The following is a 25,237-nucleotide window of genomic DNA, read 5'->3' as shown; positions in this document are numbered from 1 at the left end:
TATTTTGATACACTTACATTTGAGGTATTTGTTATTTTATTGTAAAATACATTTTAATGTATTTTTGCCCAACCCTGGTAGGAACAAACGTCCATACATTTCACTAAAATTGACATTTTTCAGTAAAATAAACCCAGATAGCAGAGTGGCATTGATTCACTGTTGAAATTCTATCAGAATCACCATTTTGGTTGAGTTTGAATATACAGCATTGAATCAAATTATGAATCAACACTGATAATTCGATCACTTCCCATTTTTGTAAATACTTAAATTGGACCAATGTTAATAATTTAACAATTTCTTAACACTAAAAATACTTACATTGAATTAATGTTGATATTTTAGTAATTTACGATTGTTGAAAACACTGACAATAAATTAACATTGATAATTTGCCCATTTCCTAACAATAAAATACTTACAGTGAATCAACAGTAATTCAATAATTTGCCTTTGTTGAAATTACTTACATTAAATAAATGTTGATCATTTACTCATTTCACAGCATTTAAAATACTTGCATTAAATCTTTATTGATTTTTTTTTTGTTTTAATTCAAATGCAATTGCTTTTACGTATACATACACATTATTGTTACAAAAAAATCTGAGCACGAATTAAACTATCTATTATCTATCTTATCTAATACACAGACCTTGTTCGACAAGAGGGGGCATTACACTGTACAAATATTTTCTTTCCTCAATTAAAAAACAAAAATATTTTCACTAAGCATATACAACTTAGTTAATTTTTGTGTGAATAATTTAGTTTAACTTATTTATAAAAGTTAAACTAACATTTAAAAAAAATGCATCCAACAAGTTCAGTTTTTTTTTCAAAACTATACTTTTTGTCTTTACAAGAGGGGGGGGATATATATATATATGATTTTGTGACCATTTTGATCTATTTATCATAACTGAATTAACATTAGCCTATTTCAGGGTGCAAAACTGGCTAAAAATCAACTGTCTGAATTTCAGCATTAATTCAATGATAGTTTGATTGATGTTTAAACGTTTATTCAATGTTAGTTACAGTGAAAACAGTGATGTAATTTTAGTTGAATAAATGCTGATTTAGTGACCATTTTGATTGATTTAACATCTTTGAATTAATATTATTTTAGGATGCAAAACTGGCTAAAAACCAATGATGAATTTTAACGTTGTTTCAATGACAGTTTTGTTAATGTTTTAACATTTATTCAATGTTGATTGAGGGCTGCTATCTGGAAAGTCTACACAATTCTCCGTATTGCAAAGTAGCGTTGTGTAAACTTAAACCATTGGAGGTTGAAGTTCCTGTTAATTTGATTTTAGTAATTATGGATATAAAAACCCAGCATAAATGCACATCTGTAATAAATGTATTTTTTTTCCAAACGAAATTTGCAACATAAGCTGGACTTTTGTTTTGAAATCGTGCTCACTTCTATGACAGCTGTGACCCGGATGTTGCCTGTCACGCTTCTCGCAGCATCCGTCTAATAATGAGCTCTCCGTGCTGTGTTATCGCCAGCACCAAGTTAATAATACACAGATTATGCAGACATGTCCAGCACAGAAGACTTCCACATGCCTACAGTATCGCTCATTTCTGCACAGACCGATCTCAGAGCCCGAAAGCTTATTACATCACTACTCCCATCTTCTACGTCAATGCGGCTCCTCACATTGGTCATGTGTATTCTGCTGTCACTGCTGACTGTCTGCACAGATACAAGCTCTTGCAGAGATACAACTCCAGGTTGGCTACAGGTATGTCCTTACACGTCATATTTCTGAAATATAGTTATACAGGGATCCCACTTTAAGCCAAACATCAAATTCCCGTCACTTTCACTTTCTAAAAACTTAATTTCCAATACATTTATTGAACATAAAACAGGTTGGGGTTAATGGTCCTCAAGGAACGTGGTTCAGAAACACTGCTGTACTGTATTTGACAGTTCAATAGTAGCTTTATAACATTAACTTTTCCATTGTCTACTTTTAACACAGTTTTTAAAGTGGTCATTTTGAAGCCAAAGCCTTAAAATGTATGTTATCCTGGAATGCGAACTTTAACAGGTACAGTCTAGTGACTTAAAGAGATAGCTCACTCAAAAAATGAAAATGTTGTCATTTACTCACCCTTTACTTGGAAAAAAGGAACTGAAAAAGATATTAACAAACATTTATCAAAATTAATTTTTAATAATTCAGAAATGATTTTTTTTCTTAAAGCAAGCAGTAAACACAAATAAAAGACATTAACTTTCTGCAAACAAGTTCAACTCAAATTCGGCAGATAGTGTAGCTTCTTATAAAAACAAACACAAAATAATAATTATAAAAATACAGAACGTTCAGCAAACTGACATGGCTGAGACAACTGAATATGTATTTTGCTGTTGCTTGCTACTAGATTGAGCTTCACTGGCGATACTTTTTAGCAAGACACTCTTTACTCAATTGTGCTCACTCAATTGGCTAGTAAGACTATTACACACAGACAGCAGTCACGCATTTGCTCTGGGCAGGGGAAATTAAATGAAACAAATATGTTTCATATCGCAGCCTCTTGTGATTTAGCTAATCGCAACATTTTAAATCGCGATTCAATTTTAATTAATCACACAGCCCTATTTCAATACTAGGGAAAACAGGTACAATGGAATTCAATGGTTACAGGGTTTTAACTTTCTTCAAAATATCTTCTGTGTTCAACAGAAGAAACTTAAAGATTAGGTACCACTTGGGGTTGAGTAAACAAGTACATTTTCACTTGTATGTTAACTATTCCTTTAAATGGCTGCAAGTTAGCTGAAGGGGTGGTCCAGAGTGTATTTTTGAGGCTTGGCTGTGTTTATGGGGTGCAAAGCAATGTGTGCTCATGCTCATTTTTATATATTTTACTTTGATTATATACAGCTACTTTGTTAACATGAAAACGGCTGTCATATTTCCTAGTTCCTCCTCCTCAAGAGGCTCTGATTGGTCAGCTAACAACATAATGTGCTGTGATTTGTGTGCGGATTGGCTCCACGTCACCAGAAAGCATCTCTGCTATAACATTACAACATCACTGTCCAGGGTGTATGCTTGTACCCTGAAGGGTTTATGACATCATTAACCTGGATGTATTTTTTATTGTTGTCCCCAAACTTTGTTTGCTGTAGGCTTTGTTAAGCTCACTCTATAAAAGTCAATGTCTCCCTTTGCATTTAACTTTGATCGTATAAAACGCAGAGATGTTGTTTATGCACACACAGCTACATTACACATCAACTAAAGTTTAAAATATGATATCATATTGGACCACCCTTTTAAAATTAGCATCAAAGAAATAAAATGGATCTTAAAAACAGCTTTAACAAAAAGCGCGGAACATCTGGAGAAAAAATACAAATATAAACAATGATAAATGTAAACTAAAATTAGGAAACAAACAAAAATGCATAATATTTCATGACTTGGACAAAAATATATACTTAAAAACTTGCTGACTTTCAATGTCTAGAACGGACCTTTTAAAATTCCCCTATATGTGTTCTTCAGGTACAGATGAACATGGTCTTAAAATCCAACAGGCTGCTGGCAGTGCTGGTAAAGATCCTCTGAACTTCTGCACGGAGGTGTCGGAAAGTTTTAAGCATGTTTTCCAGAGATGTGGCATTTCATACACCGACTACATCCGGACAACAGAGAAAAGACACAGACAGGCCGTAGAACACTTCTGGACAGTTCTCCTAAGCAAAGGCTACATCTACAAGGGCACATATGAAGGCTGGTACTCCACTCCAGATGAAAGTTTCCTTACAGAAACTCAAGTCACTGACAGCACAGACTCAGAGGGGAGACGGATCAAAGTGTCCACCGAGAGCGGACACAAGGTAGCATTCGTCCTCTTTAATAAAGGCCTATGATTATCTGATACAGAATAGAGAATCTGGGGTTAATCTGAAATCTGGGGAGGAGTGGGGTAGTTTGAAAGCCCAGTTTTAAAAATACATTTTTTTTTTAATAATTAGTTTTACACTTTTAAGCTTAACTTAAAAAAAAAAAAAAAAAAAAATATATATATATATATATATATATATATATATATATATATATATATATATATATATATATATATATATATATATATATATATATATATATATATATACATTTTTAAACAATACTATTGTGACTAAAAGGATAGTTAACCCAAAAATGAACATTTATTGTCCTTCATGTGGTTTTAAACCTTTTATTTCTTCTGTTGAACACACAAGAAGATATTTTGAAGCAGAACAAAAAAGAACAAGAAGATTTGCTGAACCAAAATGACTTTAAGTCAGTGAATGCCATCATAATTCAAAATATCTTCTTGTTGTCAAACAGAAGAAAGAAACTCGAATACGTGTTGAGTCATGAGTGAAGTGTGAGTAAATGGCAGAAATGACATTTTGGGTGAACTATCCATTTATTAGATTGCAACTGCTTAAATATCAATTAGTTTATTAGATTAAACTCTATAGCAGCAGTCTTTCAGATTTTGGGATGGACATATTTGGGGTCTGTGACACATAAGCCAATTTCACCTGGTATCAATATGCATACAAATAGCCAAAGAAGCCCAGTTTTCAGAGTTTTGGTTTAAAAGTGGGAAAAGTCCAACTTTCTCTTTCAACAAACCTACAGAATTCTGTGAATTAAGGTTGATTTATACTTTTACCTGGCACCACGTCGCCGACCTCCACTACGTGCGCACCTCGTGAAAGGGACAAGGCTTTTACACTTGAAAAGTGTAAAAATAAATAAATAAATAAATAAATAAACAATAAAATCGTAAAAAATGCAAAAAAAAAAGTAAAAAAAAAAAACCAAGGCATCTGTTCTGTATACTGTAAACCGATAGGAATATTATCAAAGAAATAATTTGTTACTTCATTTTAGTTTTGTAATTATTAAATTGTTTTAAATGTAAAATTGCAAAACTTTTTTTTTTTTTTTTTTACAAAAACTTGCAATTTCTATCCAAGAATTATTGGCTATCTGGTTATCCCTATGATTGCACATGGACGGCTCATAAAGATGTCTGTACAGGTTTACCAAAATCTCTTTAAAGTGATTCATATTCAAGTCCAATGAAACGCGGCGCCACATGAACTGTTCCCTCGAGTCGCAAATTTTGTGTGCTCCCCTGCAAACACCACGATGACATTTACTGCAAGCACTCAAGCAAACTAGCAAAAGTGTCGAGTATAAATCAGCCTTTACAGAGCAAAATCACAAATTTGCAGCTTTTCTTTTACAATTCTTTTCACAATATTAGAAAAACAGATCCGGAAAACAGTCTATACATTCAACACTTTCCTTAACAGAGCGTCTATGGGTGGGTTAAATTTGACAAAACAGTTGATGGCTCATACTACCAGTTGTAAACAGAGGCTTAACAGTAAACGGAAAACCTCTGATATAGTTGGCTAATAAGTTTTCTTGTGTTTACAATAAACATAAAATCAGTAGTTCCACCTAATTCTGGAATTGTGTTAGGTGGGTACTAACCTTTTACAAGTTTTACCATGCAAGTCCGATCTGAAATCCTAATTCAAGTTCTTCAAAGCAGCATAAAACAATTCCTCTGTCCTCATTGGCAGGTGGAGTGGATGAATGAGGACAACTACATGTTCCGTCTTTCAGATTTTCGCACTCAATTGCTTCACTGGCTCAGATCAAACCCAAACACCATCCAGCCTGTGAAGTTCCAACACCTGGTTCTTCAGTGGCTGGAAGATGACGACATCCCAGATCTGTCAGTATCCCGGCAGAAAAGCCGTCTCCAGTGGGGCATTCCAGTCCCTGGAGATCCCGAACAAACCATCTACGTGTGGTTGGATGCTCTGGTGAACTACTTGACGGTTGTTGGCTACCCACAGAATCACTCCAAATGGTGGTCAGTTGTCCATCATGTTGTCGGTAAGGATATTCTCAAGTTTCATGCAATATACTGGCCGGCGTTCCTATTGGCTGCCGGATTAGCTCTTCCACAGAAGATATATGTGCACTCTCACTGGACGGTGAAAGGAAAGAAAATGTCCAAGAGTATTGGAAACGTGATCAACCCACTGGAATCCATTGAGAAGTTCACTGTAGACGGTCTACGCTACTTCCTACTAAGACAAGGAGTTCCTGATTCAGATTGTGACTATTATGACGATAAAGTCATGAAGATGTGCAACAGCGAGTTGGCAGATGCTCTCGGTGGGCTACTAAACCGATGCGCTGCACCCTCGCTCAACCCCACACAGGTTTATCCTCGGTTTTCCACCAGCTGTTTTCCAGCTGTAGGGCCCAGTGGAAAAGCAGTCTCAGAAGACTACAGAATGATAGAGGCTGTCTCTGCACTTCCAGGCATAATAGAGCAGCACTTTGAGAATCTGTATGTGTATAAAGCTCTGGAGGCCATTGGTGCCTGCGTTCGCCTGACTAATGGGTTTGTCCAAAGACATGCACCGTGGAGGCTTGACCGGAATAATCCAGAAGAGCAGCAGTGGCTTGACACCATCCTACACGTGTCCTTGGAGTGCCTTAGGATATATGGGATTCTCCTGCAACCTGTGGTGCCTGATCTTGCAGACAAAATTTTATCTAGGTTGGGAGTCACACCTGAAGAGAGAAGCTGGAATTCTCTTAACTTCCTTAATAAATTTCAAGGAAGAGAGTGTGCTTTAGAAGGTAGAGCGCTGGGTCCGGACTTGGGAGTGCTGTTTAGTCGGCTTGAGAGAAGCCAAATCAAAGGGAAAACTACTAAAAAGGGAACACAGCCCAAGTCAAAATCTTAATAAACAGATGAGTTCTTATTTAAAAGAAGCTAATGATAGTAATAAAATGGTAATATGGGTGGAGGTGATCCAAGAAATGCAAGCAAACAATGATGTAACGTCACACTATAATAGTTCAACAAGGCTTAAAAACTTGACATGATTTTTTTTAATGAGAAATACACCAAACTGAAAAATTGTACAAATTGAAATAAAATAAAAAAGTTGCAATATTCTTATAATTTCCTGTACTTCTTTTTACATAAACTCTTCCATTGTTCACCTCAGTGTTTCACAGAACAACGCCAGTATGATTTTCAGAGACATGTCTGAAAAACATAGTTTGACTCTACTTCAGTTACAGGGCGCAGAGTTCCTCTTCTCTCAGAAAGGTCCACATGAGCAGATTTTCTGCTACACTGACAAAAACAAAACAAAACTATTCTTTACCATTGATGAAATGCATTCAAACACTCAGTAATAGGAGCTGTTGTTCTGTGCAGGTTGAGTACCTAGGGGAAAAAGAAACAATAAAAAAAATTATCAATATTTTTGTGATGACTGCAATGATAAGAACAGCACAGAGGATAAAAACTTTTAATGATGTATAATCAGATTTGAAATCTTTTAAAGTTTAAAAGTATTAATTGTTTTCTGTGTATGCTAGGTATACAACAGGTCCATTGCCAGCCTGGTTAAAGGGGGGGGGGGGGTTCCTTTTTCTCAAAAAGTGGACCTTTTTGCAGTTATTTGTGTCATTTTCTATTTAATTATGAGGTTATTTTTATGACATTTTAAGCATTTTTTTTTGTTAAAATAGCTTGTTTGATGGTCATTATAAGCACATTTTTTGATGTACCAAATCATTTCCTTAAAGATTTTGAAAAAACAAAAAACATACTTAAAAATACTAATTTATAACATGATTTTATAAAGAAAAAATAGGATTCATTAAATGTTTTAAATAAAAACTGTAGCTTATATTCATTTATAAGGCAAATAGCAATCTGGCCAGCACAATAAACTTTCCTCAGTTAAAATTTGTCCATTTAAATACAAAAATAAATAAATGAACAATAGTGATGTAGAGCTCCATGATTTTTCTAGATGTTTCTCTTTTCTGAAACTTTATGGATAACAATAGCCTGATTAGTATTAAAATTGACCTTAATATGGGCCGCTTTTGGTGCTTCACGCCTTTTTATTGATCTTTTCTTTGTTTTAAGAATAAAGTCCAAGATTAAGAATAGAAGTTACTTGTAAAATGTTTTCTCCATTTAACAACCATAAAATAGTTCCGTATTGAAAGATGACAACTTTTGTCAGATTGTGCGTTTTCTTGCATAGATGTAGTCTAAAAAATAAAAGTTTGCACTGGACAAAACTGATTAGCTGAAGTGGTGGGTTATTTTCACAATTTATGATGGAACAGCAGTCAAAGAAGGACAAGGTGATGTATGGGACCATTTCTGGACCTTTGTCAGTGGGGGGTGGGTCTTTCGAACCACCCAAACCGTCCCTGGCAACAGGCCTGTACATAGCAGTGAGCAAATTTCCTAATCTGTATGCAAAAATAATTTAAGAGACAGTTTCTTAGATTTTCAAAATGCATTGCTATTCTCTCTTTGATGCAACCAATTCTGAGCAGATGGCTCTGTATGCTGTATACCAGTGATTCTCAACCAAGTTCTTGGAGGACCACCAACACTACGTGTTCTGTGTGTCACATCCATTGCAGGTCTTTCAGTATCTGCTAAGGAGCTGATGATCTGAATCGGGTGTGTTTAGTAAAGGAGACGTGAGGTGCATCTCAAATTGCATTGCTTATGCATTATTCTACCCCATTTTGTAGTATGAATAGTGTAAGTTGTGTGTTCACACTGAAAACTGAAAAAAAAAAAGAACAAGTGCACTTTAATTACCCAGATGATGCACTTGTTCAACCGGTAAAATGAAGTGTGGAATGATGGACACTTCACACACTTAATGGCTGCAGCTTTGCTCATGTAGCGGAAGGGGCTGAGCTTTTGGGCGCTCATGTTAGATTATTCATTTTAGATTGTAAAAGCAGTGTTCTCATACAAGAGTGATTATAGCACCTCCTGATGGTGAATGCGGTTATACTCATGGCAGGTATTATTTGGTAGTTTGGTCATTTATTTCACTGATTTGACAACCATCAAAAGTCATCAGGGAAACGCTTTGAATTTCAGCTTAATCTAAAAACATTAGTGCTCCATTTGGGATGACACTACAAACATATCCTATGCTGTTGAGTGTGCAAGTACATAGTGTGGCATTTGGGACGCAGCTATGGATAATATCCAGAGCTGGTGGTCCCACAGAACCATATACAAAATAGCTGTAATCCATTTCAATCCAATTCTTTCTGAATACCACTTATTAAAATAATCTTTAAGTGTTGACAGTGAGCTATTCACATTAATCATTACAAAATACAACTTACATGACCTTTACCACATAGCATTGCTCTTCTTTAAAAGTGTGTGTGTGTGTGTGTGTGTACGTGTTTTTGTGACATATCAGGACACAAATCTGTATAATGACATGGGTATGACACAGATATTACAAAAAGGAGGTGAAATATGAGGACATTGGTGACGTCTTCATTTCTCAAAATGCTTATAAATCCTACAGAATGAGTTTAATCAGAGAGTAAAGCTGCACACAGTCTCCTGTGATGGTTGGGTTTAGGAGTGGGGTGGGGGCAATATAATACAGTTTGAACAGTATAAAATGAATGGAAACCTATGTAATGTCCCCACTTTTCACAAATACAAACGTGTGTGTGTGTGTGCGTGTGAGAGAACAGTTAAAAACTAGCCTAGATTGTCATCTGTTGTTAAAACTCAGAATAAAAGACAGAATAAAAATGCATTTCAAAAATCTGATTTCTCAGCTCTAATGCACAACATTATTATTGCAACTTTTTGGCCCATGAGGAGGTAAAAATCCTGTTTTAATTATTAACTTTGCATAATTTTTTTTCTTGTCAAATATGCTGCATAATATTTTTGTGCACAAATTATGATTCATGAATACCATTCTAAATTTTGCATGAGCAATGAAACAACTCCAATGCAAATATCACATGCTCAGGATGGCAAGATGATTTTATAAACTAGAAAAATGTTTTTTAGAAAAGCTGCAGTGTGTATTAAACAAGGATGAGGATAGCGGTGCATGTCATGGTAGTTGGAGTACATACTAGAGAGCTGCTGCTGGAGTTGCCTGACCAGTGCTGCGGTCTGCTGCTGCTGCTGGGTTTGCTGCATGCCTTGCCGCTGGAACTAAATAAGAAAATGCAAATCACAATAAAAACCAAGTAAATCAGTAAGCTACAAGAGGCTGCAGATTTATCATTTCTCATCAACTTTCCACCCCTTTGGGTTTCAGTGAGCATATGGTGCATTTTTAAAAGGCAGATGATGGTGAAGGTTTGCAGTCTCACCATGGGCTGTTGCGGGGGCAGAGCCTGCATGCCCAGGGCCTGAGCGGGAGGCTGAGCTGCAGACACCTGCTGCTGCTGCTGCTGCTGAACCTGCTGCTGTTGAACTTGCTGAGGCTGAACCTGTTGCTGGACCTGCTGCTGTTGGACCTGCTGTTGCTGGACCTGCTGTTGCACTTGCTGCTGAACCTGCTGTTGCTGCTGTGGCTGTGTGGACAAACATATTCATTGAGTCAATCATTAAAATGAAAAAAGTGTAGTCACCAGAAAGACAGTGTGTTTTAAAGGGAAGGGGAATAAAAATGATGCCATCTTCTCATGTCACACACCTGTTTTAAGTTTCTTCTGTTGAACAAAAGAGTTTTGAAGAACGTTGCAAACTGGAAGCCAATCACGTCCAGAGTAATTATTTTTCCTACTATACATGGAGGTTCAGGTGGTTCAAAAGATTCACCCCTGACTGACAAAGGTCCAGATTTTGTACTAGACATGAGCTCATTTGTCCTATTTTGACTGCTATGCCATCATAAATAGTGAAAATACCCAATCGAAAAGGCTTTAGGACTGAGTGGAATCCTCTATTGGCTGTTGTGACTTTATCTAATCAGTTTTGGCCAAAGCAAACAATTATTTTTCATTCAATTATTTTATTTAACATTATTTTAATTATTAAAATCCAGCTGCTAGAAAACATACAATCTGACACAAGTGAAGTCATCTTTCGCTACTGTATTGTTTTTAAATAGAGAAAACAGTTTAAAAGTAACTTTTATTCTACATCTTGGACTTATTCTTCAAACAAAAAATGAGCAATAAAAAAGTGTGAAAGTGGCCCATATTTATTGAATTTGAATACTAATTTGGCTATTTTTTGTTATCCATGAACTTCCAAATGTACTTTTTTTTACAAGAGAGGCTAGAAAAATTGTAAAGTTGTACAATGTGCTGGCCAGTTTGTTATTTATAATTTGACAAAAGGCTTGTTTTTAATTTAAAATGGATTCATATATATTTTTTCTAATGATATATGATGCAATGAATTTGTATTAAATCTTTAGGAAATATTTTTAGTACATCAAAAAGTGTGGTTATGATAACCATCTGACAAGCTAATTCAGCTTCAAAAATAGTGCTTAAAATGCATTTAAATCTCATAATTAAATAGAAAATGAGGCGCATAAATCACAAAAAGGTCCACTTTTTGAGAAAAAAAAGAACCACCCCTTTCATCAGGCTGGCTATGGGCCCGTTTTGTTCAGCAAAGACAGGTGCAAGTGGATGATACTGGAAGTCAGACAAACAAAATTTACCAATGGCTGCATTTACTCTAATTGGAGAAGTTAATTGAAGACCTCCAGCAATAAACTTCTAGCAAACAATTCATACCCATATATCAGGCCCATACTATTTTTAAACATTTATCAATACAGCAAAATAGGAACCAGAGAAGACTTTGCAGTCAAATAATGCAGAGCTTCAGAGCAACAGCGTTCGATAGGTTTTTTCCACATGAAGTCATTGATGACGCGTGATATTCAGATGGAGGCCAGGAAGTGATTCTTCTACATACGAATCGCTATCAGAACATCAAAATGTTTCTGTTTTATGTTGTTTATGATTATTTAAATTGGCCAAAATAAAAAATGCAAAACAGTTTTTTATTGACTTCTAAAGGTTTTTGTTTATAAGGGGGGAAAGTTTAAGAAACTGTCTGAAAAACCAAGAAAAAAGGCAGCATGTAATAAACATCCATGTGTACAAACTTTGTTTAAATGCGATAATTATTTTAACAGCACTAATAAAGATTATATACAGGCCAAGCTATGTTTTTAAATATGTTAATCTGTTATATAAAAATCAGAAATAAACATTATCACACTTACACAAAATCCAGGAGAATATAGATAACCTACACTGCCATGCTATTGCTGTAATGAAATCTCCGTTTTGTTTTTCAATACTGCAAGTCGTTACTGGTGTTTTATACAATGAAATAAACAATCGTGAAATAAACAATCGTAATGTTAAAATCAAGAAGCGCAGCAGTGGTGAATGTTTATTGATGGTAATTTCAAGGAGCGAACACAAAAGTAATACAACTCTTGCGACAAAACTAGACATTTATTATTGTGAAGCACTTGTTCTTCCTTACAAAAATAAGTAAATAGAAATGTAGATCATGGCTGCGTCCGAAACCGCATACTTCCATACTATACAGCACGCTAAAATTAGTATGCGAGCCAAGTAGTATGTCTGAATTCATAGAATTCGAAAATCAGTATGCGAGAATAACCCGGATGACTTACTACTTCCGTCAAGATTCTGAAGTGCGCATCTCAAGCATGCTGCGCTATCCCATGATGCCCCGCGAGAGAATTCATGAATGGGAGTGAAGCGACGCAACTGATGCAGGTAGGTCACATAACCATGACAAAATGGTGGATGTAGTACAGCTGAATTCCATTCATACTGCTCACATTCATACTGTATAGAATGTACTTTTCCAAAAGCCGAGTAGTACATTTAAATTCAAATGCAGTACCCTCCTGAGTAGTAGGCGATTTGGATGCAGTCTACAGTTGAAGTCAGAATTATTAGCTCCCCTTTGAATTTTTTTTTTTCTTTTTAAAATATTTCCCAAATGATGTTTAACAGAGCAAGGAAATTTTCATTAGTATGTCTGATAATATTTTTTTCTTCTGGAGAAAGTCTGATTTGTTTTATTTCGACAAGAATAAAAGCAGTTTTTAATTTTTTAAAAAGCATTTTCAGGACAATATTATTAATGTTATTTCTGAAAGATATCCACATGGGGGAAAAAACTATAGTAATTCATAATAAACATGTTTTTGAACCACATAGTAAAGAGTATAGTGTGTACAAGTCTTTGCTAATGACAGCTTAATCAAAGTAATTATCTATATGCTTCAAACACTATAGTATTTACTACAGTATTTTATTTATGTAACGTAATAGCTTTTACAGCAGGGATGTCAAACTCAAGTCCTGGAGGGCTGCAGCCCTGCACAGTTTAGTTCCAGCCCTGCTTCAACACACTTATCTGTAGGTTTCGAGCAAGACTAAAGCACTCAAATAGTTTGATCAGGTGTGCTTGATTAGGGTTGGAACTAAACTGTGCAGGGCTGCGCGCCCTCCAGGAATTGAGTTTGACATCCCTGTTTTACAGTATTTACTGCCTCGATAACAGGCAATTATATTTTAGGTTAGTAGAAAACTCTGCGCTCTTCATGAAACAGAGATCATGCCCAACATATGTGGTAATTTTCTATTCATATCTCCTTTGAAATATGGTCTAAAACACAAAAATAATGCCCCATGTCTACCCTTCTGTTTTTTACTTCCTGCCCTCCATCTGAATTTCACACGTCACCAGAACCACATGATTGCAAACAACCTATTATGCAATTAGCAGGGACCCATAGTAGTTTGGAAGTATTAATCGATTGATGCAAACAAAACTAGCTTTGAAAACTTTGTTCAATATCTCATACTTCATGTGAACAAACCAGGTGGAATACTGTATTTCATTAAGCAGTGCGATTGATGTTGGGAATGTGCACTTACTCTAAAAACTGGACCCTGTCGGATGTGCTGCTGCTGCTGGTGGACCTGTTGTTGTTGTTGTTGTTGTTGCTGCTGTTGCTGTTGTTGTTGCTGCTGCTGCTGCTCCATCATCTGATTGGGCCTCATGTTTGGGTGGATGCCCTGCACTCCCAAGTGACTTTGAGCCAAGCCGTGCATCATGGGTGTCTGCTGCATGGATTGATGTGGAAACCTGAGAAAGATAATAAATGTTAGATTTGTCTCATACTTCATCAAATTAGGCATGTGCAGTATAGCGTTACCACATTTATGAGGTATGGTACCATCATGTATGATGCATTCTGGGAAAACCTCTGTCTATCTTAAAATGTCTATCTTAAGATGTCTTAAGCTTTAAATAATCTAGCTCCTGTTTATCTAACCAACCTTCTGTCTCAGTACAATCTAACTCGCTCTTTAAGATCTCAAAACTCAGGGCATCTGGTAGTAACCAGAATAGCAAAGTTCACTAAAGGAGGTCGAGCCTTCTCATTTATGGCTCCTAAACTCTGAAATAGCCTTCCTGATTATGTTGGAGGCTCAGACACACTCTCGCAGTTCAAAACTAAATCTTGTTAGTAAAGCGTACACACAATGCATCACAAAATGGTTTGATGCATTAATGTGCTCCACGCAGGTGAGTGGGCTTGACAAACCACCTGTAGGACACACTCCTCCTGTCTCAATGCACCAGACACTTTGTTAAAAAAAATCTTATGTTTTACATGTTTGTTTCTATGTTTGATTATATAACTACTATCTTCATTTATAGCACTTCTTTTTTGCACTGATATTTCACATCTCTTGTAAAATACACTATGAACAGCAGCTACGCTAATTATTTTCTATTTCCACATGGGGTCTCTAGAGATTGTGCAGCGCCACTGATGTGATCAAAGACTTGTCAAAAGATGATGCCAACCAAAGAGCATTTCTAGTGGTATCCTTAATCCTGGACCAGGCCGTATCCTGAGCAGATGCAGTGGCAGTCCCGGAGGAGTGGAGAGCATGAGAATGATTCCTGAAAGTATAGTGGCAGACGAGTTTTTGCATTGATTCGGTGGGCCAGCCTGAACACCCACCGGAGCCTTAGTCACACCTGCAGCTTCTTCACAATGAATGTCCAGCGTTCTCCAGCCTAGACTGCAGCTATACACAGGAAGTTTGGCCAGAGGAGAAATGGCCGTGCCCAACTGAGCCTGCTTTCTCAAAGTTTTTTTCCTTCACTTTTGTCAATTGGTGAAGTTTTGTTGCTCACCACTGGCTTCCTTGGTTTAGGACTTGTGGAGCTGCACATTTGATGGATTTGCTCCTTAGTGTTTAGACTTTTAGCAGTAAAATTAAACCAAACTTAACTAAACTTTAACTCTGAAAACTGGGCCGACAGAGTTTCAATTTACTAGAAGCCTTCTATGTTAAGCTGCTTTGACACAATCTACATTGTAAAAGCACTATAGAAATAAACATGAATTTGAACCTACACAAAAAAATTAACCATAGCTTTCAGTCTATTAATATTCCAGACAACTCATCTATCAAAATAAGCCATAGAAGTTGTGGAAAAAAAAAGTTTATCAATGCTTGTTTAGAGCTAGTAGTGTAAACTACAGCACCTATTGTCCTTTTTTGTGCGATTGCAGCACAACAGAACAATGTCTTAAATAGTTGATCACTTAAATGTTCTTACCTGCCTCAGCCTGCTCAGTGCTAAATGATGTTAAAATAGACTATTTCACATCCAGAGATCAAGGCTCAGATAATGGACAAGTTAATGAAGAGGTGTAGTCGATTCGTGTTTCCCAATCACATTCCTAGAGGACCACCAACACTTCATGTTGATAATCCACATAAATGTCAACATTACAGCCAAATTTCTCGTGTTGCTTAGTTGCATCACTTTGTTTTTTTTTCCTATGCTCTGATTTGCAGTTGAACAGCCAATCAGAGCACTCTCTTTCATCGATGTTGATTCTACATGCTAAATCGGGCAAACTCTCACTGACATGACCCCAATGTGAGAAAGTGTGAAAAACACACCCAACCAACAAGCCTGTCTGACACTGACAGACATTCGATGCTGCCCAACGGCCAAGTATTGGCTTGGTGTGTCTTGGCCATTACAGGTTTCCATTTATTTTAGCCTCTAAGTGCTAGGTCAAAAATTGTCCGTCTTACCTTTGTGTGCTCTGGATTGTGTGCCCATATGCCGCAGGAGCCTGCTGATGGACGTAGCCAGGTCTCTGCTGCATCTGCCTTATTGAGTCCACCATAGTTGGGTTAGTGGCAGGATGTCCTGTCTGAAAGCCCTGGTTTCCATATGAATTGGGAACCATTCCAGGGGTCTGAGAGGGGTGTGGCTGCATCCCCATGTGTGAGCCGTAGGAGGTGTAGCCCTGGGGTATATTCTGAAAAAGAGAAACGCTGTTATTTATTCTAGATGACTAGGAATAGGACACTGCAAATGTGGCTGGAAATGCACAAATACTTGCCTGTGCTGGCTGCATTGATGAATACTGTGGATTAGGTGTCACTTGTCTAATCTGCTGTCCAATTAAATGATTATGACCCTGAAGAGACCGACAGACAAACAAAAAAACAAGTGCTTCTCATTTCTGGAAAATCATTATCCAAACCTTCTCCTAAACACTCACAAATCACTAGACGACAGTAGCTAGATGGTGCCTACGTAAAACTTGTGTTTTTATCTTCTGGGTTGTTGTTAAGTGGTTGAAGGGTGCATTGAGAAGTTGCTAAGGTGATGTTAGGATATTCATGGTAGCTGTTCAGGGATTGCTAGATGATTTTAAGCATTGGGTGTAGGGGGTGCAAACATGAGAATGGGTAATCATTGATTAGTTCCATAACATAATTCAAAGGTTGGGTGGCCCAGTGGGTAGTGCTGTGGCCTTACAGCAAGAAGGTCGCTGGTTTGAGCCTCAGTTGGGTCAGTCGCAATTCTGTGTGGAGTTTGCATGTTCTCCTCGTGTTCCTGTGGGTTTCCTCCGGGTGCTCCGGTTTCCCCCCACAAGTCCAAAGACATGCAGTATAGACAAACTGGGTAAGCTAAACTGTCCGTAGTGTATGTGTGTGAATGAGAGTGTATATGGGTGTTTCCCATTGATGGGTTGCAGCTGAAAGGGCAATAGAAAGTAAACCAAGTCTACTAATAAGAAAAATTTTACTTAAAGTTTTCTGTCCTTGTCAGAAGTCATCAATAAGTCAATAGCTGCAAATGTCTAGTCAACAGTATATTTTTCAACTATTTTATTGTTGATGTTGTCAAAAACGTGGACTTATAATTCGCTAAACAGTACCAAGTGGTAACTACAGAAGATCGTGTGCGCTTTATAGGGGATAGCAAGCTGGCTACTTAAGTTGAGAGTAGAGATACACTGAATGAAACACACACAGAAAAAAATCAAGTTGCAACTAGCCAAAAACCAAAACAAAAGTATTATTAAATATTTTGTATAACTACTGTATTAAAATTTCATGAAATCAAATATTTTAATTAATATAGTGCAATATGAATTCATATATATTCATTATTTTCACCAATAAGCAAACGTGACATGTTATTAAGACCTCAGTCAAGTATTAAACCCAGCAGTTCCTAAGGATAAAAAAAGTTATCTAATTATTATAATGACAAAAAACAGGCATAATACAGAATTGGACAGGAACTGCAGAACAGCATTTATTTGTGTTTTGCAATTCCGTTAAGGAAGTAAAGTTTAGAGTTTAAATTAACACCAGTTGTTGTTTAAATTTGGAAGCAACATTTGATAACAGTGATGTGCGACATCAGATTTAGTGTGAATTCACACTAGGCACAGTTGACTTGAACTATGCCCAGGCACAATTGTCCCTCCCTCCCCTCGGCCAGCACTCACATTGCATTTTTTGCCCTCCGAGCCCGAGTAAGCTTACATCATTGAAGATGAGACTGTTCAGTTTAACAGAAGAGAAGCAATCTTGCTCGCTTCAATGGAGATTGCTTTAGTTATATTTTGTATTACTTTAAGTGGTTTGATGTGCAGTGACACACAGTCAAATCTTTTGCTCAATAGATCCACCACTTTTGACACTCGTAAATGTTCATGAAAGTCATCGTGCTGCAACCATAAGTGTGCTGAAGGTATAGCTGACGTGCAGCCAGGGGTTAGCATCTTTAATAAACTATGACAGTTTGCGTTGATGGTACAGTAATAATGAATCATAAATCCATATGAAATAGTCCCTTAAAGTTGATGTCGGGGCTTCAGTTTTCAGACTTCAAACTTAGGTGTGATTTGTACTCACATTACAAGCGTACCGGGCCAAAGCCCAACTAAATCACGCTTTGGCACACATCTTCTAACTGGGCCAGAGTCAGCCAACTGAACCACATCTGGGCCTGATTCGAAACACTCATAGTTGTCAAACGCATCGGGAAATGGTAGTCAAACGTGCCTGAGCACGGTTCAGATAGCCTAGTGTGAGTACACCCTTAATAACAGAGTCTGTTAGAGAAAGTTTCTATTGGTGAAATAATTTTACTTCAAAATGTGCGTTTAAATTGTGTGTAGCATCACTGTCATGACAAGCACCACTAATTCAAATGCAAAACTGCAAATCACATGAAACAGTAAGACACATTAAACAAGGAAACCGTGTGTGTTTTTGGTCTGGGGTCTTGATCAGTAAAATCAGACTCACCAGTCTGACCTGTAGCTGATGACGGAGCATCTGCCCCTGAGCCATGTTGGGCATGGGTTTATAGTTCATCTGGTACTGCTTCTCCATTCCCATTAGGTTGCCCATGCCAGCGGTCTGCATATTAGGCATAGTGTAGTTGGGACGTGGAGGCATTTTATTCATAGGAACCCTAGGACGAAAAGGTGGCTCCAAACCAGGACCTCCTAAGGGTGGAAAAAAGGAAATAGAAGGAAATACATTAAAAAAATAAGGATCAGATGTCCAATGTGAATATTATATTACTAAAAGTAGTAAAACAAATGCTTCATGAATTGTAGCCCTGGACCACAAAATTAGTCTTCCATTGAAAGTGTATAATTCTATGAATAGCCAACAATGCATTAGAATATTAGGTAAAAATCATGTTCTTTCGAAACCTTTTATACATTTTGGACCATAAAAATAAAAAAACAAAACTTTTGATTATTAATCTGCATTGATGTACTTCCGGTTCTGGGGCACATAGAGAAGACTGCTCATGTCTAAGCTCCAACAACCCTACAAATAATTTAAGATAATTGAACCTCAGATTTAATTATTGATCGTCAAAACTGTTCAAGAGATTCAAGAACACAAAGTCTAATCTCTGTTCTATTTTTGTATCACTACCCCTTCCCCTTGGCCCTTGAAACATAGTGTGAAGTGAAGGGCTTCAAAATTTACCCCTAAGAAAGGGGACCGCACAACAAGACCTTGACACATCATTGCAATCTCTTGCTTCATATGAGATCAGATGATCATGACTGCTGTAGTTATTCCAGTTGTGTTAGTTTTTGGTATTTATCTTCAGAAAATCACTAAAAGCATATATAATGTTATCATAACAATATATTGTGGCAAAGATAATTAAGACCCCAATACCCCCTATTTTGCACGTTCACATGAAGGAGTAGGGGTGTCCCAATTCTCTTTAGCTTGAAGGCGTATGGTTAAGAGGAAGGGCTAGATACCCTTACAAATGGAGATTTTTCAGCACCACACTCGAAACCAAGGTGTAAGAAAATTTCCTTAAATACACCAGCTACAACAGCCGCATGGCAGGTAAGGGGAAGGGCTAAGGGGTAGAACTGGGATTGGGCCTATACCTTGATAATGCCAAAAAAAAAAAAAAAAAAAAGTGAAAGCAGATTGCAAGAAGAGTCAGACGACGACCACTGCAAAACTACCACCCAGAGGAGCTGAGGCAAACAGCCAACATAGGTAGCACAACTTCTCCTTACAATCAAGACATTATGGATGCCATAACAGTCTTTAAAGCATCAGTTAATCAAAATTTTTATGCCTTTACACAAACGACTGCAGAATTGCGTTTTGACGCCGATCACAGAAAAAAAATGCACCGACTGAAAAGGTTTGCACAGATCATGAGGTACGCCGATCAGCAGTACAAAAGCAGTGTGTAGAATTAGTGGACGAATGCAAACGACTCTATGATCTCGAATCAGGCTCCAGGCGTAATAACATACGACTTGTGGGAATTACTGAAAAGGAAGAAAGTGGTAGACCTACCATATTCATCGCGGAACTACTCCCAAAATTGCTAGGCACAGAAAACTTTAAACCAGTACATGTAGATCGAGAACATGGAACGCAGCGGAGACTGAAAGATAATCGCCCGACAGCATTTGTCATCAGATTACATCACTACCAGACAAAATAATTAATCATGAAGTTGGAATCTTTGGAATATAAAGGTACAAAAGTGCATAACCTTCGAGACCTGACAACGGAAGTGTTAAAGCAGAGATCGATTTGCCGAAGTTAAAAAGAAATGTAAGATTAATGGCATCAGACATGGATTCCTTGCGGCACTCATCGTAACCACAAAATAGGTGAAATGAAAACACTTGATTCATCAGAGAAAGCAAGCTCTTACCTGTCACGTGTTGTGGACAAATTGTCATGTCATGTGTTTGGCGAATTAAATTAAGAAACACGGATGTACAAAATTTGAATAAATCGAAATTAATGTGCATTGATAATCAAAATTAGATGGTTTTGTGGTCAAAGGTCACAACTTCTGTCTTTTATTTAAAGAAAAGTTAGAACAAGAGCTTCAGACATTCTATGATTTGTGCTGACCTGGTGGTAAAGGCTGGTTCTGGGCATACATGTTCATTGGAGCTTGGTAGCCCATTCGATATGACATGTTTGTTTGTCCCATGCTCAGTGGGAGATCAGGGGTCATGCCTGGAGCGTACTGCATGACTGTGTTGTGTGGCTTGTAGTCCTAGATCACAGAAAACAATGTCTGGGTTTGCATCAAATGAATACCTCATAAATATGTTGCAGAAAAAAAACAATTGGTTCTGGTTGTACCTCTTGTTTAACTGTCGATGCAGGTTTCTTTTTCTTTTTCTTAGTCGGGACACTGGAGACGCTTTTCTCCACTTTCGCTGTGTCCAGCTTCTTGTCTGGCTCGGGAGGCACAGGAGTGAGTGGTTCCTCTTCTTCTTGGGGCAGGTTGAGGGGCGCCAGGTAGTAACTGCGTTGCTTGGGCTTGATGTGTGTGTGGTAAAGCAGGAGCCGCTGCTGCTCTTCAAACTTAGTGACTTTTCGGTCGACCCGTATGGTTCCGAACCAGCCCCAGGAGAGTGGAGCAGAGTGCTTTAGTCCCTCGAACACATCCCATGGAGAAATCTTCTGCTTAGTTGATACCTGAAGACCCTGTATACGAGAGATGACAAAATTAATGCAAAAGTAAGTGAACGGCCTGAGGCAAGCTGTGCTACAACACAATAAAGAGCAACTTGCCTCTTTTTCGAATCCAGCAATTTTGTTGCCCTTTGTGTCAATGAGTGACCCCTGGGGCTCACAGGTAATGACATCACGCGTCTGCTTGGGCAGAGGCAGCAACTGACGCACTTTCTCCAAGCTCTCGGATTGTCGGTCACCAAGTTCTTTCTGCAAGGCAAAGAAAAATAGAGTCACACTTTTGAAAGAAAAAGCAAGCAGCGCCTACCCATGCAAAACCCTCACCACACTGCATTTAAACATGTCAAGCGGTTTCTAAGCAGGGTTAACAGGTATAACTGTGGGTACTTAAAATGCAAGTCTGTTTAAAAAAATTATATACATTTAATTCAGCAGGTTGCAAGTGAAACATTTCTCAATTCAATTCAAGTTTTTTTGTGTTTATTTTGCTGCCTCATCAGCAAATTACAGCTATTTCATTTAGACAAAAGCATATTACATGATAATAACTATTTCAGAATAAAATTGTACAATAAATACATCAGATAGGATGTATTGTTCTTTACAAAAAAGACAACAAAATGAAAAAAAAAAAAACAGTTTAGCAACATAGCTTAAAATATCTTCTTTTGCATTTAACAGAATTATTTTTTTTCTCAAGGGTAAGTAAATGGTGACAGAATTTTTAGGTAAACAATCCCTGTATACACAGAGAAATTATTGCCAGGAAATACTGTGGAATGATGCTACTTTGCTACTTTTCTATTAGTGGTGTAAAGCATAACAAATCTCATGGTTTGGATCACATTATGTTTTGTTAGTCAGATGATCGGACCGTTTTTCTGATCAGCCAAAAAGGGGGAGGACAAAAATGTAATTTGCTTCCATTTATTACAAAAACAGTAGGCACAACACTTTTGGTTTTAAAAAACAGAAATTAGAACCTGTAATTTTATAAAAATTAAAATGAAAAAATAATCAGCTGAATAAAAATTAATTGTTTATATTTAAACATTCAGTGAAATAAAAAAACAATTCACTGTTACTACTACTGTTGCTGATAACGCTAAATGTGTAAACCCAACATTATCATTTATACAGTTCATACTTATTTTGGGTCTCATTTTCAATAAATAATTCAGTTATTCACTCGTAAAACTTCATGTTTTATTGCTAGATGTGTCATTTTTGAAGAATTATTCAGTGGCATATAATTGATGGGTGGTTATTGCCACCTTTTTGGGTAAATAATGTAATTGCTGCCTACAACTTTCATTTTTTAGCATATTCAATTCATCTTTATTTGTATAGCGCTTTTACAATGTAGATTGTGTCAAAGCAGTTTCACATAGAAGATTATAGTAAATTGAGTGTAGTTCAGTGTTCAGAGTTTAAGTTCAGTTCAGCTTAAATTAGTTCAGTTTAATGTGTTTTTATTATTCAATGCTAAAGAGTCCAAACACTGAAGAGTAATTCAACGATGTGCATATGACAGTGATTGTAATCTTGACCATAAACATCAGTGGTTTTATCTAATATATAAACTGTTGTCCCACTACTTTTGTGTCATTTTTTTTCACTTCATAAACATTAAAAGACTAAAGACACAATCTCTTTTTGATTGAATTCTCTTTCTTAATTTTTGCATTTTTTTAAACACAGATTTAAATTCAGCGATTTGAAGGATTAATAAACCTTTCCAAATCACCATCATTTATAATTTAATCTGCGTGGGTGTTGAGATCCTGATCTTTTAATGATAATTCAGGCATAATAATAATAATAATGCAGGCTAAACAAGTAGTGACAGAAAACACCTTTAATGCCCTAAGAAACTCACTACAACCCAAATAACCTATCACAACGTCTTCCATGATCATTATATTTTACAGGAAAGGCTAAATGCTTTCATACATGTGATTTGAATGACTATGAACGTTAGAAATTTAGAATTAATAAAAAAAAAATAAATAAGTAAATAAATAATTAATCCGCGGGTCATGTGTTCTAAACCATGGGTTGTGATCCGTACGAATCACGGATCAACAGTGATCCGCTACACCCCTATTTTCTATTAAGAAAGGGCATCAAAATTGTATCTGAATGCGGTTGGCCAAACTAACTGCCCTGTTTTGCTTTGTTTTGTTATTTTTGGTAATATTAACAAATGAATTATTTATGACACATTTTTAGCAATTATTTTCTAAATATTGGTTTACTTAGGAAAAAAGGCAAATAAACATAAAACTGCTGAATGGTAGTCTAGTTATTGTGGGTGCTGCTATTTTTTGAGCAGTGTATGTCTCACCCTGAGCTTCTTGACCAGGTTCATGTAAGCTCTCTTATTCTCCTCCATGCTGCCCTGAGATATGCTGGACATGTCAGCCGCCAGAGTCCCGTTAATCAACACGCTCAGCATGTCTAACACCGTAGTGAAGAGCTCACTAAGGCAAAAGAGCAAACATCATTCAAACCAGATGCTACATCTCAAAAGATTAATGACAGTTAATGAGTGGGTGATGTCAGATCTCACTTGTTAGACTGCATGTCCACTGTGCCACTGCTGATGATGTCCAGGAGAAGCACTGCCCACTCTGTTGTCTGCTGAGTGCTACGCTGTACAGTGTCAAACATCCCACCCACCTAGACCATGTGACAAAAAATAAATAAATAAATTAGCTGAATGCATTTAAGGGCACTGCTGGTAAATGAGTGAAAACTGATAATTGACACTAATAAAGCACAACAGAAGTAACAATTCAAAAGGATGTTTGGATGTTTTCTCAAAACACAACAAAACAAAAAAATAAGCAAAAAAAAAACAAAGTAAAAAAAAAAAAACAAAGCAAAATAAAAAAACTAAAATAAAAACAAATAAAAAACAAAAAAGTAGTTAAAACTAACCAAAAAGTAAAAAAACTAAACAAGACAAATGGTTAAAAACAACAAATTAAAAAAACAAGTACAAAATCCAAATAAAAAACAATACAAAAAACAAAGTAAAAACAAAAAGTACAAAAAAAAAACAAACAGAAACTAAACAAAAAACAAAACTAAATACAAAACAAAAAGTATAAAAAACAATTAAAACAGTAAAAAAAAAAGTAAAAAAAAACAAAACAAAACAAAACAAAACCAAGTGTAAACGGTCACACTCTACAATAAGTTTCATTAGTTAATGTTACTTAATGCATTTTCCTAACATGACCAAACAATGAACAATACATCTACTACTGTATTTGTTCATGTTAGCTAACGTTACTTAATGAAAATATAGTAGTTCATTATTAAGTCATGTTAACTCATGGTGCATTAACTAATGTTAACAAGCATGAACTTGATTGTTAATAATGCATTAGTAAATTTTTAATTATGATTAATAAATGCTGTACAAATGCTGTTCATTATTAGTTCATGTTAGTAAACGCATAAACTAATGAACCTTATTGTAAAGTGTTACCGTATAAACAAACATTTAAAAATGAATATATATCCACTATCTCCACTACATATATCTATATATCCACTATAATCCACTAGGGATGGCACGGTTCTCAATATAACATTGAACCGTTCGGTACGACCTCCACGGTTCAATACGCGCTTGTGAATTGCAGTTTTCTTGGTTTTGCATTTTTTATCTCCCCGAATTGACTGTGTGTGCCTTTAAGTCCATGAGCTGAGTTGAGGAAACTTCTCCCTGCGAGTAAATATCCAATCACTATGCTCTAAAGTTAGGGGGCGCTTGACCATCACTTTAACTTAGCGTGCGGCGGCTAAGTGAGGCTGAGGCAACAGTACGAGAAAGCATCAGCAAAGTGAGGCAACAGCATGAGAAAGCGTCTTTCAAATCTGTGGTGTGAGAAAATTTCGGTTTTGCCGGTAAGTATAATACCAATAAAAGAAAAAATGGTGAACAAAAAATAACTGTG

At 36.6% G+C, this 25,237-nt stretch overlaps 2 protein-coding genes and 1 long non-coding RNA gene across 8 annotated transcripts in view; 2 read left to right on the top strand and 1 right to left on the bottom strand.

Annotated features, from left to right (window-relative positions):
- The first annotated feature begins 1,469 nt into the window (after positions 1-1,469).
- Positions 1,470-7,037, top strand: mars2 (methionyl-tRNA synthetase 2, mitochondrial). Its single transcript, XM_087281451.1, has 3 exons — positions 1,470-1,766; positions 3,549-3,883; positions 5,639-7,037. The coding sequence occupies exons 1-3, from the start codon at positions 1,499-1,501 to the stop codon at positions 6,821-6,823; spliced, it is 1,788 nt and encodes a 595-aa protein (XP_087137577.1). The 5' UTR covers positions 1,470-1,498; the 3' UTR covers positions 6,824-7,037.
- The window catches only part of med12 (mediator complex subunit 12), a 64,663-nt gene continuing 46,374 nt past the window's right edge, over positions 6,949-25,237 (bottom strand). For 2 of the 6 annotated variants that reach the window (NM_001441560.1, NM_001441561.1), the window contains exons 33-44: positions 23,839-23,948; positions 23,614-23,749; positions 21,366-21,515; positions 20,931-21,278; positions 20,694-20,841; positions 18,573-18,775; positions 16,364-16,441; positions 16,050-16,279; positions 13,857-14,067; positions 10,275-10,478; positions 10,032-10,113; positions 6,949-7,314 (exon numbers count right to left, since the gene is read on the bottom strand). In NM_001441560.1, the coding sequence (NP_001428489.1) occupies positions 7,277-7,314; positions 10,032-10,113; positions 10,275-10,478; positions 13,857-14,067; positions 16,050-16,279; positions 16,364-16,441; positions 18,573-18,775; positions 20,694-20,841; positions 20,931-21,278; positions 21,366-21,515; positions 23,614-23,749; positions 23,839-23,948 (1,938 nt within the window). In that variant the 3' untranslated portion in view covers positions 6,949-7,276. Of the gene's footprint in view, positions 7,315-10,031; positions 10,114-10,274; positions 10,479-13,856; positions 14,068-16,049; positions 16,280-16,363; positions 16,442-18,572; positions 18,776-20,693; positions 20,842-20,930; positions 21,279-21,365; positions 21,516-22,944; positions 23,161-23,524; positions 23,750-23,838; positions 23,949-25,237 lie in introns of those variants that run through there. The other 4 variants (NM_001441562.1, NM_001039461.3, XR_015506869.1 and 1 more) reach the window with 3 other exon arrangements.
- Positions 20,973-24,440, top strand: LOC147840819 (uncharacterized). Its single transcript, XR_015507482.1, has 2 exons — positions 20,973-23,170; positions 23,529-24,440. It is a non-coding gene; the product is annotated as an uncharacterized LOC147840819 (long non-coding RNA).

This window comes from Danio rerio, chromosome 14 (assembly GCF_052040795.2).
Source record: "Danio rerio strain M-AB ecotype USA chromosome 14, GRCz13ab, whole genome shotgun sequence".
Taxonomy (NCBI): domain Eukaryota; kingdom Metazoa; phylum Chordata; class Actinopteri; order Cypriniformes; family Danionidae; genus Danio; species Danio rerio.
The sequence above is the reverse complement of the archived record's forward strand: the minus strand, read 5'-3'. Positions and strand labels throughout refer to the sequence as shown.

Bases quoted from the DNA above. Each gene is read 5' to 3' on its own strand.
- mars2 (XM_087281451.1), top strand. From the start codon at position 1,499: ATGAGCTCTCCGTGCTGTGTTATCGCCAGCACCAAGTTAATAATACAC. The intron at 1,767-3,548 runs GTATGTCCTTAC...TGTGTTCTTCAG, and splicing joins CAACTCCAGGTTGGCTACAG to GTACAGATGAACATGGTCTT. The intron at 3,884-5,638 runs GTAGCATTCGTC...CCTCATTGGCAG, and splicing joins CCACCGAGAGCGGACACAAG to GTGGAGTGGATGAATGAGGA.